This window comes from Leucoraja erinacea, chromosome 1 (genome assembly GCF_028641065.1).
Source record: "Leucoraja erinacea ecotype New England chromosome 1, Leri_hhj_1, whole genome shotgun sequence".
Lineage (NCBI taxonomy): Eukaryota > Metazoa > Chordata > Chondrichthyes > Rajiformes > Rajidae > Leucoraja > Leucoraja erinaceus.
Window position 1 is genome coordinate 96,689,049 of NC_073377.1, and position 21,137 is coordinate 96,710,185.

Below are 21,137 nucleotides of genomic sequence, written 5' to 3' on the forward strand. Positions count from 1 at the left end.
TGTGTAAAATGAATGTTGTGCCTCCTACATTACTACAATGAAACTTCTAAAGTAATTAACAGTTGCAAAGTTCTTTGCGGCGTCCCGAGTGCACTCCTTCTGAAATTCTGTCCTTGCAAAATTATCCACAACTTGTGCCCTATACTTTTGGACTACATCAAAAGTGCAAAAAAAAGCCCAAGATTCAACAAGCAAAAATAACTTCAAACGAGAATATGGTGTTGCAAATGTGCTGATGGTTTTCTTCACAAATTGTTGTCATTTACTGGATTATTTTTCATTACCATAAATGGGGCATGTTGGTTGGCGTTGGCAAGAAGGGCCAAAGGGCCCGTTTCCATGCTGTATGATTCCATGAATATAAATAAATGCCTTTGGGCAAAACAAAACAACCACACGAGCAATGAAATGGATGATATTCAAATATCACAAGATCAAATAAAATCCAACAAAGCTGGTGTGTGATACTACATGTTTGTAGGGATGTGGTTATGGATTACCAATACAGGTTTGGAGGGATGTGGACCAAATGCTGGCAGCTGCAACTAGTGTAGCTGGGACATGTTGGGTCAAAGGTCCTGTTTCAAGTCTGTATCACTCTAGGACTACAGTATGGACAACCAACTAAATAATTCTCCCACCAGGTATCCATGATGGTTCCTTACTCTGTGAAAATCCCAAACATTCAAAATATGTTTCTACTTTGGGGAAAAAAGGTTTATTTAACAGACCATGAATGTCCATAATTTCTAAATAGCTTTTTTCACCCAAGTATTAAAATGAAATCCTGAGATGGCAATTATTCATTGAGTTATTAAAAGGTTAGCTGTACAAGGATTTTCTTCCTGTTCTTATTGAGTTATAGAGTCATACAGTATTGCCATAGGTCCTTCAGCCCAACTCATCCATGCCAAACAAGACATCCATCTCAAGGTGGTCAGATTTGCCCCCATTAGATAAATATCTCACTTTCCAGGAGCTTATCCAAATGCTTTTCAATCATTGTTATTGTACGTGCATCAAGCACTTCCTCTGAAAGTTCGTTCATATGCATCAACCTCTGCATGAAGAGGGTGCCTCTCAGGTCCTTTTTACATTTTTCCTCTCTCTTAAACTTATAACCATATAACCATATAACAATTACAGCACGGAAACAGGCCATCTCGGCCCTACAAGTCCATGCCGAACAAATTTTTTTCCCCTTAGTCCCACCTGCCTGCACTCATACAATAACCTTCCATTCCCTCTCATCCATATGCCTATCCTGATACCACACATAAAGAAGTTCCCCCTCATCCCTATTCTCAAAGGGAAAAAGCTTGACCACATCAACTCCATCCCTCTCATCATTTTAAAGACCCCTATCAGGTCCCCCCTTAATCTGCGCTATCCAATTTTTTTTTTTTTATTTTTAAATAGAAGATACAAAACACAGTGGAACCTGCCCTCCACCACTATTACAACCCACTGGGAAGAAGTCAGGACCACAATACCGATGGTAGAGAGTAGAGAACCACTCTCTGTAAATAAAAAATAAAAAAAGGAAGTAAAGAAAAGAATTCCCCTTAAAAGAGAATTTTTCAAACCTGTATTCTAATCCGCGTCATGAACTGAAATCAATCTTTACGGCACCGCTGCATCACCAAAAAGTCGATGAAAGGAGACCCACTCCTTAATTCTCTATTAGTCGGAGTCTCATTTCTTTGTGCTTGATCATCTTCCCTATTCTCAAAGGGTTGTATTTTTCCAAAATTTAAGTATCAATTTCTTTCCAATTATTAACCCATAATTAAAAAAAACATTTTGATCTTTATTTAAATTGGTATCTTCTCCTATTATTCCAAATATAATCCATTCCGTTTTGGGTTCTATTCTTGACTTGAAAAGCTTTGTAAATATATCAAATATATCACTCCAAAATGTATTCAACTTTGTACATCCTACAAATGAATGTGTTATATTAGCGTTAAAGACCTAACTTATTCAACCTATCTCTGTAACTTAGTTGTTGAAACCCAGGCAACATTCTAGTAAAGAATGCCCTGTTTTTTTATTCCCCTACCCTAGGGAAAAAAACTGTACATTTACCTTATCTATGCTCTTCATGATTTTACACACCTTTATGAAGGTCACTCTTCAGTGTCTTACGTGCCAAGGAATAAAGTATCTATAAATCAGGTCCAAGCCTTGGCAATGTCGGAGATTTGTAAAATGGCAGTGCATAAGCACAATGCTACTGCACACATATAAATTGAAATTTGTTACAACCCCCTTGACCTATTTGATTTAAGGTTGTAAGTGAATGATAACTGGTGACATGTTGAAATGACAAAAATGTTGTCTTAAATGTTCTGTACTAGACTTTGATTCTTTAATAAATAAAATTGGGAAATATGAATGCACATGCCCAATGCCTTAACAATACCAAGAAATGGAGGCATAAAGTAACATTTAAAAAAACTAGCAGTAAATTTAGAGGTGCAATTCGAGGTGCAGTCAATCATGTAAAAAAAGAAAATGCAAAATGGCAAAAACATCCAAGAAACCCAAGCATAAGACAGTATCAACGTTTCACACTAAAATGAATAGCAGAACAGTCATTGTGACAAGATTAGATTGTTTGCTATTTCAATATGTGAATAACTTGAAAAATGTAAATGCACACATGAAGAGTAAATTAAGTAATCCATTTCAAAAATGGATGAACGAAAATAGAAGAAAAATATGCTAACTCTATGATGGTTTATATCCGATTCCCAATGTGAAAGATGAGAAAGACAGTTTTTCTGAAATGATTAAATGAGAGGAAGTTATCTATTTTAGAGCTAAAATAAATACTCAATTATTAAGGGTGTCGTTTAATTATGTTGCAGGTCGGAAAATGCCGAATCAATATTGTGTTACTCTGGTACAACAAGTACTGTGGAACTTTCAGAAATCTGAGAGGGGAATGTACTTAGGTAAAGAATACTGAAGTCTAATACATTATTCCTGTGCCAGACGCTGCACATCTTAGGTTGCTGAAGGAGAAAGCCAAGAAAAATTGAAATAAAAAATTAATTGTATGCTGTAGAGCTTCTGCAGTGTTGAAGCCAAGAAATAATTCCAAAATTTAAAAAAAAATTAAAAAGAGGGACACAGATAAGTGGGTCTCATTAACCTTGTGTCATTATAGATATAGCAATGGTACAATTAGAAGAGCAAATGTGCCGGGAGATTACAGACAGCTGCAGGTCAAATAAGATTGTTGCAGTAGGGGATTTCAACTTTCCCAATATAGACTGGGGAAAAAAAATCATAGCTTGAAGGGTTTAGATGAGGTGCAATTCCTCAAAAGTGTTCAGGAGAGTTTTCTTAAACAGTATGTGGAGGCCCCCACACGTGAGAGGGCAACGCTGGATCTAGTATTGGGAAATTGGGAAGGGCAAGTCCATGAAGTGTGTGTGGAGGAGCCTTCTGGGATAAGTGACCACAGTTCGATTAGCTTTAAGATAGTTATGGATCCGGACAGAAAGGGTCCACGTGTTAAAATACTCAACTGGGGTAAGGCCAACTTTGATGGTATGAGAGAAGGTCTCGCTCAAGTTGACTGGAGCAGGTTATGTGAGGGGAAAGGAACATCGGCCAAGTGGGATGTTTTTATAAGTGTACTGAAGAGAACTCAGGATGTGTACGTCCCCGTTAGAGTGCAAGGCAAAGCAGGCAAACGTAAGAAAGCTGGGCTGATGAGGGAAATTGAGACATTAGTCACAAACAAGAAGGATGCATGGGACAGGTATAGGCATCTGGGATCAAGTGCATCCTGGAGGAGTTTCGGGAACTAAGGAGCAAACTCCCAAGGAGTTCCTGGGAACCATTATCTCCAAGGACCTTAAGTGGGGGGCTACCATCGACTCCACAGTCAAAAAGGCACAACAGAGGATGCACTTCCTGCGGCAGCTGAGGAAGCACAATCTGCCACAGGCAATGATGGTCCAATTCTACACGGCCATCGTAGAGTCTGTTCTCACCTTCTCCATCATGGTCTGGTTTGGCTCAGCCACCAAGCACGACACCTGGAGGCTGCAGCGAATCGTCCGATCAGCAGAGAAGATTATTGGCTGCAACCTTCCCTCCATTGATGAACTGTACACTGCAAGGGCCAGGAAACGAGCGGGCAAGATCATCTCTGACCCCTCTCATCCTGGCCACAAACTCTTTGAATCACTTCCATCTGGAAGGCGACTCCGGACTGTCAAAGCTGCCACAGCCAGACATAAAAACAGTTTTTATCCACGAGTAGTTGCTCTACTCAGCAGCCAAAAATCTGTAGCCTCCCTTTGATCTGGTATTTTGTTGGTTCACATGCTTGATCAGTGTTTTATCATTAAAGTCTTATTATTATTAATGTTTAGTGTTTTCTGAGTCATTCGTAACTGTCACTGTATGTCATGTTGTTACTTGTGGGCGGAGCACCAAGGCAAATTCCTTGTATGTGAATACTTGGCCAATAAAATTACTTACTTAACTATATAAGTAAATCAGAAGGGCAAAAAGGGGCTAGGAGATCGCTCTGGCGGGTAACATAAAAGACAATCCCAAAAGATTTTATAAATACATAAGAGGGAAAAGGGTAACTGGAAAGAGAGTGGGACCTGTCAGGAATAAAAGCGGTCATCTCTGTGTGGAGCCACAGGAGATGGGCAAGATCCTCAATGAGTATTTCTCCTATTACCGAGGAGAAAGACAGGAGAACGGAGGAAATTGGAGCAGTCTCTGGAAGTGTCGTGAGAGCAGTCAGGGTTACCGCCGAAGAAGTACTGAAGGTACTGTCGTGTTTGAAGGTAGACAAATTTCCGGGGCCTGACCAGATATATACAAGAACATTGCGGTAAACTAGAGAGGAAATTGCAGAAGCTCTGGTTGAAAGTTATGAGTCGTCCTTAAACACAGGAGAGGTGTCAGAGGATTGGAAGGTGGCAAATGCTGTGCCTCTTTTCAAGAAGGGCTGCAGGGAAAATGCTGGGAACTATAGGCCGGTGAGCTTAATATCTGTAGTTGGTAAGTTACTGGAGAGTATTCTGAGGGATAGGATATACAGGCATTTGGATTGGGTGAGCAATGGGAGAAGAAAAGTCAATTTAAATAGTAGGAAGGAACTGCAGATGCTGGTTTAAACTGAAGATAGACACAGAATGTTGGAGTAACTCAGCAGGACAGGCAGCATCTCTGGAGAGAAGGAATGGGTGACATTTCGGGTAATCACTCTCCATAGATGCTTCCTGGCCCGCTGAGTTACTCCAGCATTTTATGTCTATCGTAGATTTAAAGAGTGCTGTATGAACAGCTGAGCTAGTAGGTTTTGAGTCAAAAAGAAGAGCAGAGTAGTAACATGATGTTTTCCAAGAATGCTGTTTTGTTGGCTCATTGTGAGGCACCGCAGAGGTAAAGGTGCACAATAGGACAGACCTATTGGGAGCAAATGTTGAGGCTTTGGTTCAAGAGGCTTTGGCGAGAAGGCCGAGTGGAGGCTGACAACAAGATAAAGCAAGGTTTGTTTTTTCTTTACTCAGTGAGGATGGCAGTCAGGGCACTGCGGGAAGTCCTCCTGCCGGGAGTCAGGGAGACCTCCAGAGCCCCCGAGGACCATAGTTCCAGGAGTGCCTCCAGCTGCAGCACCTGAGAAAACTGGAGCTGCAGCTGGACAACTTTAGGATTATCTAGGAGAATTAGACCATCGCAGGTAGGTATTACAGTGAAATGGTCACATTAAAAATGCAGGAAGAAGGTGATCACTAGCAAGAGTAAGGGAAGGAAACACAGTGTATCCAAATCTGCTGTGGCCATTCCCCTCAAAACACGTATATTCTTTTGGTTGAGGGGAGTGACTGTGTCGGAGAAAGCAGCTGCAGACAGTTCTGTAGCACCAGGTCTGACAGCGGAATAAGGCGAATAGTGATAGGGGACTCCAGAGTTTAGGGGGAAGACAGGAGATTCAGTGGCCATAAATGGAACTCTGTTGCTGTGTCGGCTCCCTGGTGCTGACACACCAATGGAGTCTGAGAGGCTGCAGAACTACCATTCTCAAGGAGGAGGGCGAGCAGCCAAAGATCATTATACACATTGGTACCAATGTCATAGGTAGGAAAAGGAACAAGGTTCAGCGGAGTGAATATAGAGAAATAGGAGAGGTAAAAAAGCAGGACCTTGAGGGTGGTTATCTCTGGATTACTCTCAGTGCCACGTGCTTGTGAAGCCAGAAGTGGTAGGATAGTCAAGATGAATATAGTACGTTACAGAGAAGCTGTGGTTCTGGTTTTTGGGTCATTGGGATATCATGGGCGACTTATTCACTTTGAAGGTTGACGGTATAAAGTCAGTCATACAGCATGGAAACAGGCCCTTCAGCCCAATTTGATCACAGCTTCACACACGGATCAACATGCCCCATCTACACTGGTCCCACCTGCCTGCGTTTGGCCCACATCCATCTAAATTGATCCATGTACCTTCTAAAATGTCTTTTAAACATTGTGATAGTACTTGCCTCAGCTACCTCCGCTGGCAGCGCGTTCCATACACCCACCACCCTTTGTGTAGAAAGTTTGCCCTACAGGTTCCAATTACATTTTTCACCCCCTCCACCTTAAATCCATGTCCTCCGAGTCCACTACTCTGGGTAAAATACCCTATCTAATCCCCTCATGATCTGCTATAGCTCTAATATCCCACTCCTTATCCTGCACTCAGAGAATAAAGTCCAAGCCCCAGCTCAACCTCTCCCTAAGGCTCAGGCCCTCAAGTCCTGCCCACATCCTCGTAAATCTTTTTTGCACCTTTTCCAGCTTAACACCATCTTTCCTACACAAGACTTCAAATGTATCCTCACCAATGCCTTGTACAACAGTGACATAACCTCCCAGCTTCTATACTCAATACTCTGACTGATGAAGGCCAATGTGCTGAAAGCCTTCTTGATCATCCTATCTACCAGTGATGGCACTTTCAAGGAACTATAATAATAATAATAATAAATTTTATTTATGGGCGCCTTTCAAGAGTCTCAAGGACACCTTACAAAAATTTAGCAGGTAGAGGAAAAACATGTAAGGGGAATGAAATAAATAGTAGAGACATGACTAGTACACAAAGTAAAGACAGAATTCAATTCAAAACACAATATGAGGCAATTAATGCACAGATGAAAAGGGAGGGGGACGTGGGGCTAAGGATAGGCAGAGGTGAAGAGATGGGTCTTGAGGCGGGACTGGAAGATGGTGAGGGACACGGAATTGCGGATCAGTTGGGGGAGGGAGTTCCAGAGCCTGGGAGCTGCCCTGGAGAAGGCTCTGTCCCCAAAACTGCGGAGGTTGGACTTGTGGATGGAGAGGAGACCGGCTGATGTGGATCTGAGGGACCGTGAGGGTTGGTAGGGGGAGGGGAGGTCAGTGAGATATGGGGGGGCCAGATGGTGGAGGGCTTTGTAGGTGAGGACCAGGATTTTGTAGGTGATCCGGTGGGAGATGGGAAGCCAGTGAAGTTATGTACTTGCGTCCCAGATCCCTCTTCTCTACAGCACTGCCGTTAATTCTAAAGGCCCTGTCCTGGTTTGACTTCCCAAACTGCAACATCTAACACATCTGTATTAAACTCAATTAAACATTAATCAGCTCACATGCCCAACTGATCAAGACCATGCTGCAATTTTTGTTAACTTCTTCCACCATCTACAAAGCCACACACTTTTGTGTCATCTGCAAACTTGCTAATCATGCCTTGTACATTCTCATCCAAATCATTGATATAAACCACAAATGGCAAAGGGCTCAGCACTGAACCCTGAGGCACACCACTGGTCACAGGCTTCCAGTCTGAAATCCTGAGGCACACCACTGGTCACAGGCTTCCAGTCCTATTAGTTCTCAATTGATTCCATGCAATCTAATCTTCCAGAGCAGTCTACCATGAAGACCGTGTCAATGCGGAACTATACCTTAAAAAAGCTGCCTGAAGAAGCTTGAGAAATGGCTCAATTATGACTTTTAAAAGACAATTGGACATAAATATAAATAAGAAGGGCTTATAGGATAATGGGCCAAATACAGACAGATGGGACTAGACCAATAAGCAAACTTGGTCGCCATGGACAAAGTGGGCCAAATGGCTTATTTACATGCTATGCAGTTCTCGGACTATGAAAAGTAAGTGTGGATTACCCAAGCTAGATAGCAACCTGTTAGTCACGGGCCCCATTTATCAAATTGAACCTTGCAACATCATATTCATAAGATATTTGTTGACTTTAAGTTTGTACATGCCATACGCAGTGATTTCCTGGAGAATTAATTTACATTGTTTATTTGTTTTACCTCATCAGCAGCTATAATATTGTTCAATTAAAGTCTCATTTGGTTTTGACAAAGCATATTATAAAAATGCAGTCCAAGAAAACGCAAACAGGTGAACCATTATCTCCTTCATGCATTGTTCAAAAGCAACGGTTATGGGAAACATTACAATATTTGGAAAGCAATAAAAAAAGTGTACATTCATTCTATTATACACGGCAACAGATACGCTGAATATACTCCAATATATATTTCTTTAATTACATTTTAATGCATTATTGTAATGATCGCCCAGTGTTTGCATCAAAAACTCTCAATCAAATACAGTCCAGCTCAGAATAACGGGAGTTACATCTGCTCTGTTCAAACAATGTACTATAATGCTAAAAGGCCTGTCCCACTTACGTGACATTTTCGGCGGCTGCTGGCACCCGTCCTAGGTCGTTACAGGTCACCGAATATTTTCAACGTAGAAAATCCAGCAGCAACCACAACAAGGTACGACTCTTTCGGCAACTACTCACGACCATACAGACTTCACCCCGCGACATGTCGCCAGGGTGTCGCCTGTATGGTCGGTCGTTAGTCTCCTAGTCACCCAAAGAGTCGTAGCATCTTTCTGGTCGCCACTGAATTTTCAAAATGTTGAACATTTTCGGCGACCTATGACAGGTGCCGGCAGTCGCCGAAAAAGTCGCGTAAGTGGGACAGGCCCTTAATGTCAATTGAGTGCCAGTGCAATAAGTATAATGTCAAGCCTCAACTGGTTCTGGAACCTCAATGTGAGAAGTCTTTATAATCAAACATCACACCATGACTCGAGAACAATTCTACCTGCTGATTAAGTGTGGAATTCTGACAAGGTACTATCTTTGGATCTGGTGGACCTAGATCCCATGGTATAGTATAGAATAATGGAAATTTTCACTGTCTCCTGGCTAACCACCCATCCTTCAGAGAACAACTATTAATCATTTATTGTTTGAGGAACAATAATTCAACATCTATCTAAATTCTAAGTCTATTTTAAACCCTTGGATTTTGGCATGATTCGCAGAGCAAACTATATAATGTTACCTTGCTGATGGCTACTACAACAATTAAGATAACTGCAGAAAAGTGCATATTTTGAATAGCAGTTTATACACACTCACCTCAACTGGCTGAGAAGGAATTTTAAGTTTGGACAGCTTTGTCCTGGCACATACTTTCACCTCGGCAATGTTTCTAAATGACTCCTCGCTGTAATCCTCTGAAGGCGTCTTTAGTTCAGGGGACTTACTGGGGGCTTGGTCTTGACCATCCATGGGTCTCACATAGGCCGTAGGCTTTTGCTGTGTTAGGTTTGGTTTCGACGGCAAAGATGGTGGAAATGTTTGAGATGCGTGTTGGTTGGGAACAGGAGCATTCAGACCAGAGGACAAGTTCTCAGAATCACCGGAGTGCACGCCCAGTTCATGAGGAGATTTTGAAGGAGGACAGTCTTTGCTAATGGTACTTTGCAGTTTGGAGTTGGTAAATGCACTGGAATGTATGGGGGATTGTGGTGTCAGAGGAGACAAGGGCTGTACAAGCGAGGACAACTGTAACAACGGTTGAAAGTCTTGCAATTTTGATAACTGGACCGTGGGTTGATTGTCCACATCTTCTTGCTGATCATCCCTGCCACAATGGCTGTTCCAAGATTCTCGGCCTTTAGAAGAGTTGTCCTTATTTTGGCTTCGATTATGAAGTGATTTGTGACTTTTAGCGTTATGGTTGGAACTTTGGCTATTTTGTTCTGTTAATGCAGTACTTTTCTGAGAGGAGCAGTCAACTTTTAATGGAGCAGAGTTATGAGGTCCCATTAATCGTGGATTTTTGCTGTGCAATGAAGGCTGCATTGAACTATTACTTTTGTTTGAACCAAGTAAGCATTTTTCTTGTGAAATCAAAGGAACAGCCCTTTTGGGTATGCCAATGAAGTTCTGCTGAGAGATATTACTTATTAAGTCCTTGATCTCATCGTAGTTGCCCAGCATATTTTGAATACGACTAGAAAGTTCGTCCCCTTTATTGGTCTGCACAAAAAAAAGAGATAAGCAATTAATTACTTCATTCCCAAGAAGAATCTTTACTGACGATTCACATACTCAAGAGAATCTTAAGAAAAAAAAATAAAGTTTTGTGTTTTAACTATGGCCAGAATTTAAAAAAAAACATATTTAGTTTTCAAAATGAAAAGGCTGTCGGTTATGTTAGCGTAGAGGCGGCAATACATTTATAACAATTACATGGCTGACTAAAAAAATTGTAATTATTTTGTCTTGTTTCAGAACAATTCATAAACTAATTTGATACATTATCAAGATCCAGGCTGTCTACGACCATGTAAGCACCTAAATAGCTGAGGATATTGGATTATAATTTCACTCAAGAGGAAATAAAAGTTTATTGGATGCTTAGTTCTTCAAAGTTTGCTGTTTGCAGAGATGCTTTCAACACAAATTGTACAGAAAAATGTCTTGTACATAAAAACATTTGAACCAGTGAAGTCTTGATTTTAATGGAGGGGACAGATACAGCTAAGCTCGTTCCAAAATAAATGCTATATCCAATCAATTCGGCATGGAGCTGTTTTTGACTTCAAGACTCCTAAACCATAAATTTCTTGGTGGTTTGTATGAAACTGGCCAAATTCAGCATCTATCTGGCAGAAGGGAATAAGAACTTGAATACAGACTGCAAGGCAACTATAGGAGTGGCAGATGGATGTAAAATGAAGGGTGGAGCATGGCTGCCCACAAATTTAAGGAGTGAAGTGAAATGGCTGCCATTTTTCCCAGTAATTCCACAATGAACCAAGAAGCATATGAAAAAAAGGTAAATTCTGCTCTTCTTCTCTTCAGGATCCTTTTCCTGACAAAGGTAAACAGTGGTGCACTGATATAGCTGCTGCCTCCCAGCACCAGGTACTGGGGTATGATCCCGACTTCAAGTGCTCGCTGTGGAGTTCGTTTGTTCTCCATGACTGCATGGGTTTCCTCCGGGTGCTCCGGTTTCCTCCCACATTATAAGTCGTGCGGGTTTTCAAGTTATTGGGCCTCTGTAAATTGCACTAATGTGTAGTGGGATAACTGGTGTGGACTCGGTGGGCCAAAAGGTCTGTTTCCATGCTGTATATCTCAACTAAAGTAAACTATACTTCTTCTGCAATTGTATAGGGCTCAGTATTGTGTACAGGTTTGGTCTCCTAATTTGAGGAAGGACATCCTTGTGATTGAGGCAGTCAGCGTAGGTTTATGAGATTGGTCCCTAGGATGGCGGGACTGTCATATGAGGAAAGATTGAAAAGACTAGGCTTATATTCACTGGAGTTTAGAAGGATGAGGGGGTATCTTATAGAAACATATAAAATTATAAAAGGACTGGACAAGCTAGATGCAGGAAAAATGTCCCCAATGTTGGGCGAGTCCAGAACCAGGGGCCAAAGTCTTAGAATAAAGGGGAGGTCATTTAAGACTGAGGTGAGAAAAAAACTTTTTCACCCAGAGAGTTGTGAATTTATGGAATTCCCTGCCAGAGGGCAGTGGAGGCCAAATCACTGGATGGATTTAAGAGAGAATTAGATAGAGCTCTAAGGGCTAGTGGAGTCAATGGATATGGGGAGAAGGCAGGCACGGGTTATTGATAGGGGACGATCAGCCATGATCACAATGAATGGCGGTGCTGGCTCGAAGGGCCGAATGGCATCCTCCTGCACCTATTTTCTATGTTTCTATGTCCAGCCTGTACAAATACAGTATGCATCATTGCTCCTTGGCTCAAGCTTCCACTAAAATTACACTTTGGGATTATATGCTGTAGTCAGGCCACTGTCTGCTTCAACAAATCCTGCCAGCTCAATTTCATTCAAGTAGAGTTATAACAGTTCATAAAAGAGGCAGATTAGTCTGAGGTACTCCGATCTTTACCTTGTATGGCTCACCAAAGAGAGGGGCATTTTCAAGAAAAGGTTCTTTGTTGAGATGAATTTCTTGGTTTCTCCTTTCCCTTTCTTTAATTCGAAGCAAGTTTCTGTCCTCATTGTACAAGCTGTTGAAGAGCAGAACAAACAAAATTTAAAACTTCTCCAAATAAATTTTATCCACAGGGCACGTGGCTTACAAAATGCAAAAAAGAGAAATTCAGAAGAAAAACAAAATTAGGGAGCAACTTCTTGTCACAACAAATCCAAATAGGTCTTGCTTGAGATGACAAAGTGCAACCATATATGATTGTTAGAAAATATTACTCCAAGATCAAATATCAATATTTAAAATATTGGATTCCTTCAAATTTCAATTTTATAAAGCTCCATTCATGTTTGAATGCATTTGATATGCAGAGGATAAACATCCATTATATGCAATTCAATGGAGTCAAGGATAATTTGAAATTAACAGCTATTCAAATTGTCTGTGTTACCATTAATGCGCAAATTAAACCACAACATTTAATTCACGATTAGCTCTTAATGTTTCATATGCTGCAAATTTTCTATCTTTACTGACATGTTAAGCATGGTTGCTTAATTAAGACTGTGACATGCAGAACACCAAGAAATATATAACTTAAACAAGTAGGTCATATTTGAATACTTGATATTTGATGTTTCACCTTTGAATATACGCATCAAGCCTACTTTTAGCAAAATATAATTCTATGAACATAAATTGGTCATTCATCTAAATGCAATCCACAAAACGGCTATGCCTTTCACCTGCAATTTCTCACTGCACTTCAAAGTAACGTATTTTTGCATGAAATAAGCTCAGAAAACTTTTGAAATGTTTAACAAGTGTGACATCCACAGAGAGGAAAATAATGAGTTAACATTTCAAGTCAATGATCTTTCATCAGGACTTGGGGGGGGGGGGGGCAGAGCTCAAAGCTAAAGGCATTGATAGGGCAGCTGTAGAGTTGCCTTACAGCGCCAGGGACCTGGGTTCGGTCCTGACTACGGGTGCTGTCTGTGTGGAGTTTGTACATGTAGCCATGTCGTTTTTTCCGGGTGCTCTGGTTTCCTCCCACATCACAAAGACATGGAGGTTTGTAGGTTAATTGGCTTCTGTAAATTGTCCCTAGTGTGTAGGAGAGAACTACTGTATGAGTGATTGCTAGTCAGCACGGACTCAGTGGGCCAAAGGGCCTATTTCCATGCTGTATCTCAAAACTAAACTAAAGAGACTAGGTGAAAAAAAAACTGATGGTTGATGAAAGACAAATGTGCATGTTAATTGTATAAATACAGAAACTAAAGATGTGTGGAATTTCTCCATTTGCACTACAGGTTTATTTGAACAGTGCAGGAGGTACAGAATATGGTGACTCTTGTGGGAGCAATTCAGAAAATCAATGTACGAAAGCCAGAATCTCAGGATTACCCCTGAAGTATGAATCATAAGATTTAATATTTTCCAATAATTTACCGTATTCATTGATACATTGATGAGATACAGGCAACTATATTTAGAACATTGCACATTATCCAGTTTTGACAGAATAAATGTATTCAGAACAACGAAAAACCCAAGTAATAAGTAACCAATCTGAAAGAAACACATCGTAGAACAATTGGAACATTTGAGCCCATGCCTCAACCTGAAATTGATTAAACACGTATTGACAATATCAAGCGATTTATATTTCAAAATGTCCTGCACTTCTGGAGAGAAATTGCAATTTGTAATGTTTAAAATTCAATCTTAAGTAAAAATACCACCACAGATCAACTTCTAAAAAGGCAAACTAGATTTCTACAATTGTCTCCATAGCTGTGCATACAGCTTTCAAGAGACCTAATGTCAAAGTTGTTTGAATGTTCAAGCAAAAGCCTACGGCCTATGTGAGACCCATGGATGGTTAAGCCCCCAGTAAATTCCCTGAAACAAAGTCGACTTCAGAGGATAGGAAATTTATTGAATTCAAGAACAGAAATGCTGGAAGAACTCAGCCAGTCAAGCACCATCTTTGGAAAGAAAAACCGGATAAAGTTTCAGGTCAATTACCTTTAGAAATGGGGGAAACATGTGGAGGCACTGCAGTTTTCAAAGCAGATGTTGAGGGAGGAGTGAAGTGCAAGACAAAAGACATACCGTAAGACAGATAAGACAGGAATCATATTGATCTCGGATCAGTAACCAGTCTGAAAGAAACACATCATGGAACAATTTGAACATTTGAGCCTATGTTTCAACCCGAAACATAGAAGCAAGTATACCAGAAGAGATTTTACCATTTCATGAAATAGTACCATTTCATGGAGCTCTACAGCTTGAAAGTGCATCAAATCATAAGGGGCAAGTTACACTGTTGCAAAGACAGTCTAGCAGTTAGTGAAGGCTGACAGCATAACTTCAGAGAACTCAAAAATAACAACACACCGTTAACATTTTAGGTTCAAAATAAAAATCGAAAATCTAGGCATTTGTGCGAAGAATTATTTTCACGTTGATGCTTTTCACTGAAAGTCTTGAAATATTATCCAACTGAAACAACTTTAGAACGTGATTAACAGTTGCCTCACTTTCCCTCTCCCTACATTTCTCAAGGCTTCAGGACAACTAATAGACATTTTCTTTCCTGGGATTTCACTCATTTTAAACTCCCTAATTTCTCAGAAACTCAGGTGTGCAGAGCCTGGTTAAGCAAGTTCGGTATTCCGAAAAACACAAGGAATCATAGGATTTGCCGAAGGTCATTCGAGAGAAACAAAAAGCGAACAAATCGCTGGCTGTATAAACTGTGTATAAATTCTTATCTTTATTCATAATTTATCTGTAAAAATATATTTAATCTGAGGAACGGGGTGCCAGGTAGCGGGAGAGCGGGTTGGAACAGCGAGAGAGAGAGAGGGGGCAGATGCCAGTGGAAGACAGGGAGAGACTGGACCGGAGGAGAGACATTCTCGGCAGCTGCGCCCACACAGACCCGTGCCTCATCCACAGCCAGGATCGAACCAGAGTCCCTGGCGCCACAAGCGATGTCGAACCGCCACTGGATCATCTCTCCTCCTCCCGAGTGTCCCATCCCTGCCTAGGGGGCGGCCAGAGATGTCCGGGGCGATGGGACACCGGCTGGAGCAGGGGTGGCCCCAGGCCCACAGCCAGCGCGGAGAAGAAGCGCCAACTCCAGCCACACCGTGCTCCAACTCCTGACGACCCCGCACCCCGACGGGTCGGTGACCGACAGCTGCACCCCACGCCCCACCCAGCGGCCGCCGACCAACCGCCGGCGAAAGCCGAGCACCAATCATCAACGGGGGACACACACAAAACGCTGCAGCAACTCACCGGGACAAGCAGCATCTCCGGAGAAAAGGAATGGGTGACGTTTCGGGTTGAGACCCTTCTCCAGAGATGTTGCCTGACCCGCCGAGCCACCGCAGCACCCTGTGTGCATCCCCGCCGATGACCAGCAATCGGCCCCCGCCGGCACCAAGGGGGCCAATCGGCAGCCATTGGACAAGGCGAGAGACGCAGATGACGGTCCCCGGCCCCCCCGGGAGCCAGAGCAGAGCTGAGCCAGGCCCAGCGGCATACCCGGGGTGGCCACTGCTCCGCGCTGGCTCCCCACCAGTCCAGGGCTGCCGGCCAACTTGGGACAGGCAGAGCCGAGCTGGAGCCAGCGCCTCCCACCCGCGCCAGCTGCAAGCCCGGAGTCGGCGCCCCGCCAGCCCAGGGCTACCCCGGACAGGGACGTGATGCAAGCAACCTGCTAGTAGATTTAGTCGGTAATTTAATTGTTAAATTCTACAGATCTGCTTGCCATCGGACCTGAAACAAAGGTAGGTACTAACTGGTGCTTGTACATCATTTAGATGTTCTGTCCCAGCAACTGAATTGAACTGTTTTGGAAAACATCAACCTGAAACATGGTTGGGTTCTGGACATTGGGAAGGGAGGAAGGGGAATCACGCATCACTATGCAGAAGGATGTGGGAACAATTAAAGAGTGGACCAAGTGCCAAGGTACAGTTCTTTCTGAATGCTAATAGGGAAGAGGAAAGGAAGACGCGTTTAGTGGTGGCTTCATGCTAGAGATGTCAGAAGTGGTTATGTGAAAGTTATAGTTCAATAGTAAAAAAGTAAAACAAATATTTGCTAAGCACTGTGTTAACTAAGACTGAGAAGAATGTCAGATAGAAGAAAAATAAACATATCAGAAGCAACGGCATTGAATTTGACCTTCTCATCGGAACAGATTTAATGGAGTGGAAAACCCAAAAGAATAGAATTCTGTTTTATAAGAAGAATGGCAGGAAAAATTATCTCCTTTAACTTGAAGGGCTTCAATTCTCGCCAGCAGCATTTCACTCTGTCTGTTGTACATTGCTCACATTTGTTAGATTATGTTTCCCTCGAAAAATTTATTTCACCACAGTCAGAGGGCCAAGTTCAGGTCCACGCATTTCCTCTAAAAAATAATCAACCTAATTGCATCGGCATCCCACAGCATCACGTCACTACCACGACAGTGAAGGTCAGGTAGCTGATCCAATCTAATCTTTCCAGTACTGAATGTTGACATGCACACTTCGAATGGTGTCACCACTCCATGGGTTCATCTGTCCCATCCTTAGCCAAAAAAACACGATACAATAACATTAATCCTATAATTATGGTTGAGATTTTACAAGCATTAAATTCAAATGGAGTCACATCCTGAGTTGATGGGTTTTTTTTCAGAAATGTGCTTTTTTCACCTACCATGTTTTCACATCTCCTCGCCCCATCTGTATGTTCCACCTTTGTAAATTTTAATTTTATGCTGGGCAATTTTTTAATGAAACCCTTCAGTTACAGTGAAAGCCGCAGTAATATGCTGGTCGGCTATTTGGTTGCAGCTCCATTTTCTGATAACCATGCAGAAAGTCAATGCAACATCCAAAGATACATCCATATCGGATAGATCCAGTGATTGAATACACAGCATTTTCCAGATTGTGATCACGAACAAAAAGCTTTGCATATTCTGAATTTTAAAGCTGAAGATATTGGGACTGCTGCAGAATCTACACAACAGCCGATATCAATGAGGATTGAAGCAACTACCTTCCTGGCCTACATGGCATAAACACTTGGAAGGGTGAAGCCGAGTCCTGACCCAAAACGTCACCTATCCATGATCTCCAGGGATTTGGCTGACCCGCTGAGTTACTCCAGCTCGGTGTTCTGTGCAAGATTCCAGCATCTTCCAGTCCTTGTGTTCCTAACATAATCACTTGCTAATCATAAGTTCATAGAAGCAGAGTACGTCATTTGGCCCATCGAGTCTACTCTGCCATTCAATCATGTCCAATCTATCTTTCCTTCTCAACCCTATTGTTCTCCCTTCTCCCCATAAACTTTGACACCCTTACCAACCTCCACCGTAAAAGTACCCAATGACTTGGCCTCAACAGCCGTCTGTGGCAATGAATTCCACAGTCATGCAACCAAGTATCAAATGTATGAGGAAAAACAGTTGTGATTCTGTGGAATTCTCTGTCACAGAAGGCAATGGAGGCCAATTCACTGGATGTTTGCAAGAGAAAGTTAGATTTAGCTCTTAGGGCTAAAGGAATCAAGGATATGGGGAAAAAGCAGGAACAGGGTACTGATTTTGGATGATCAGCCATGATCATATTGAATGGTGGTGCTGGCTCGAAGGGCTGAATAGCCTACTCCTGCACCTGTTTTCTATGTTTCTATGTCTCTCCAATTTTCAAAAAGCTGTTAAGAGCAGCAGGTTGAGGGGGGACCTCATTGAAGCTTACAGAATAATGAAAGGCATAGAGTGGATGTAGAAAGGATGTTTCCACTGGTGGAACATTTTAAGACCAGAGGTCACAGCCTCAAAGTTAACGGGTGCTCTTTTAGAAAGGAGTTGAAGAGGAACTTCTTTAGTCAGGGGGTACTTAATCTGTAGAACATATTGCCACCGAAGGCTGTGGAGGCCAAGTCAGTAGATATTTTTAAGGCATAGACAAATTCTTGATTAGAAAGGGTGTCAAGGCTTATGGGGGGGAAGGCAGGAAAATTGGATTAGGAGGCAGAGATCAGCCATGATTGAATGACGGAGTACTCAATGGGCCGAATGGCCTAATTCTACTCCTATTACTTGTGAACTTGTGCTCTCGGGGTAAACATAGCCATCAGCTGCGGCAGTTCTAGTCCCAAAAAATTAACTTCTTTATTCAGACTGCATTAAAAACTTTGTCTGCATGTACTTCCTGTATCCCACATTTTATCTTGTAGGATAAAACTTAATTTATTTCCCACTTATCAATTAATGATTCTATATTAATATTAGAAAACATCAATTCAATGCTGCATAATTTTAGATCCTAACTACAGAACTTCATCAGGTTGTACACGTTTTCTGAAACATTTTCATTGGTTCATTGAGAGCCTAGCCAATGCACCAGTATCAGGCAGATGCACCGAGTTACGACAGGAGCAAGGGGAAAGGGAATGTTCTAGGGGAGTGTGGGGAAAGATAAGACTAAGAAAAAGAGGGAAAAAGATGCTGGCAAACGGAATGGAGGGAGAGAGTGCGAAAGAGTTAAGGGAAATGCTGAAGTGAGAAGCATGTGGTTGGAGGAAGAAAATGGGCACAACATCGGAGTCATTAGATCACGTGATAGGAGCAGAATTAGGCTATTTGGCCCATCAAGTCTACTACGCCATTCAATCATCTCTCCCTCCTAACCGCAATCTCCTGCCTTCTCCCCATAACCTCCGACACCCGTACTTATCAATAATCTATTTATCTCTGCTTAAATATATCCACTGGCTTGGACTCCGCAGCCTTTTGTGGTAAAGAATTCCTGTTTCACCACTCTCTAACTAAAGAAATTCCTTTAGTCCCAAATTCTCCTCCTAAAAGAACATCCTTTAATTCAGAGGCTATGAACTCTAGTCCTAAACTCTCCCACTAGTGGAAACATCCTCTCCACATCCATTCTATCCAAGTCGAGGGGCAAGGACTTTCATCAATATCATATTTACCGCATATAGTCTGTTCTAAACGCAGGTGCTTGAGGCTCCTTTCTCTGCCAAACCTCACAGCCAACTTAAAGGAAGACAAGATAAGAGGAACAACAAAAAATGGATACACAGAGAACAGTAGGGAAGATGGGCAGAATGAAGTAAGAAACCAGGCAGGTGAGAGACCCTGCTCTCTACTAAGTACTGTAATGATAGACGGATTATATTGGTCAAAATAAAATCTTCCAGACATTTTGCAATACTGTCATTTTTAGTCATTTTAAGTTAACATTTAACTTCAGCTGCTGAGGAAGACATTTAGAAATGACAAGTTAACATTTAAACAGTTGAGGGTGTTGCTGTGGAATGGATTCTGAAGTGTGCCTCCCATTCCATCTGCCTGCATCATATGATCAATAATGATCATGTGATGCCTCAATTTATTACTAAAATAATGCAAAATATTATGAAATGGACAGTTAGCTTGTGCCCCTAACTAGGGATCCCTACGGAGCAGTGATGAGAAGGAATTCACATCTGTACATCTTTGTAATAACAGCTGTCATGTATTAAAATGCACGCGGTTTTACAATACTGCAAACAAAACAAACTGCAGTACCATGGTTTGTTTCTTAAAACCACTGAACAAATTTCTACATTACATTGCATTTGACATTTGGTTAGGGTCCCTATCAAGTACAGGGAGTCCACAGGTCACAAAAGGGTTTAAAACAAGTCAAAAACAATTTATTCTGCTTTGCTCAGCATACACTTCCTATAATTCTTTCATTGAATATCTTCTATGTTGATATTTACAATATCATAATGAAACTAATTGAATATATACTGTAAATTTTTGTTAATGAATATCGCAGAACATTTTAATACTATTTGCAAGGCTTTAAAAACAAAATTATGGTAGAATTTGCAAAGGCCAAATTTCTGCATATCAAGTCTCCCGTAACCCAGAGAGCCCCTGTACCTGTAAGCCCAACCTACCCGATGGAAAAAAGGCGAGAGGAGTTAAAATTTTAAGTCTTGGTTAATGGAGATAGGGTGGCTGCAGAAACTTGGCGTGATACATTAATCAACTAATTTAATTTCAGAAGCACTTCACTGCAGAATTAAATTAGGTTTGTTTGTTTCTTAACACCTAAAAATAACAAGTTTACAGATTTTATATTTTGTGCGAAATTAAATACGTTTTGCTAACATACCTCATTAAACATCTCCTTTATTGAACTCTAGTATTATCACAGATGAAAACGGAAATAACTTCAGGCCTTTTACCAAAACAATTGGAGGAGCGAGGTTTCTTATCGGAGACTCGTGGCCATTTTAACATCAGATCAGAGTATCTGGAAATGCAAATCACACAGCCAGCTCTTCAACACGGCAGTTATTAAACCCTGTGTTGCAGGTTAGAACATCTATATTTCTCTATAAAAAGAGGAAAGTCTTAGACGACAACAGACTATATATTCACATCTTTAAGCGCTAAGTATTGTTAACCATAAGATGCTTCTCAAATCACAGATACAGTATTTACGATACAGTATTTACTAGACATATTCAAAAGGGGGAAATAAATCTACTGATTACATTTTCTTCTTCTGCAGATCTTTGTCAGAAGTAATACATTTTGAAATGATATGGGAAAAAAAGAACTTAAAGCTGTAACTGAGCTTCAGCTTTAGGCCACCTGATAATTTAGGGGAGAGGAGAGGGAGGAAAGCAACCAATTTTAATTTTCACTAATTTATACCATTTATGAAGTTTTACAGATTTTTTAACAAAATAAAAATAGCACTTTCAACTA

General features: G+C 41.4%; 1 protein-coding gene across 3 annotated transcripts in view; it reads right to left on the reverse strand.

Annotated features, from left to right (window-relative positions):
• The window catches only part of aff1 (AF4/FMR2 family, member 1), a 129,573-nt gene that overhangs the window by 54,552 nt on the left and 53,884 nt on the right, over positions 1-21,137 (reverse strand). For 2 of the 3 annotated variants that reach the window (XM_055639960.1, XM_055639944.1), the window contains exons 2-3: positions 12,281-12,401; positions 9,482-10,387 (exon numbers count right to left, since the gene is read on the reverse strand). In XM_055639960.1, coding sequence (XP_055495935.1) covers positions 9,482-10,387; positions 12,281-12,401 — 1,027 coding nt within the window. Of the gene's footprint in view, positions 1-9,481; positions 10,388-12,280; positions 12,402-20,535; positions 20,677-21,137 lie in introns of all 3 variants that reach the window. The other variant, XM_055639951.1, reaches the window with a different exon arrangement.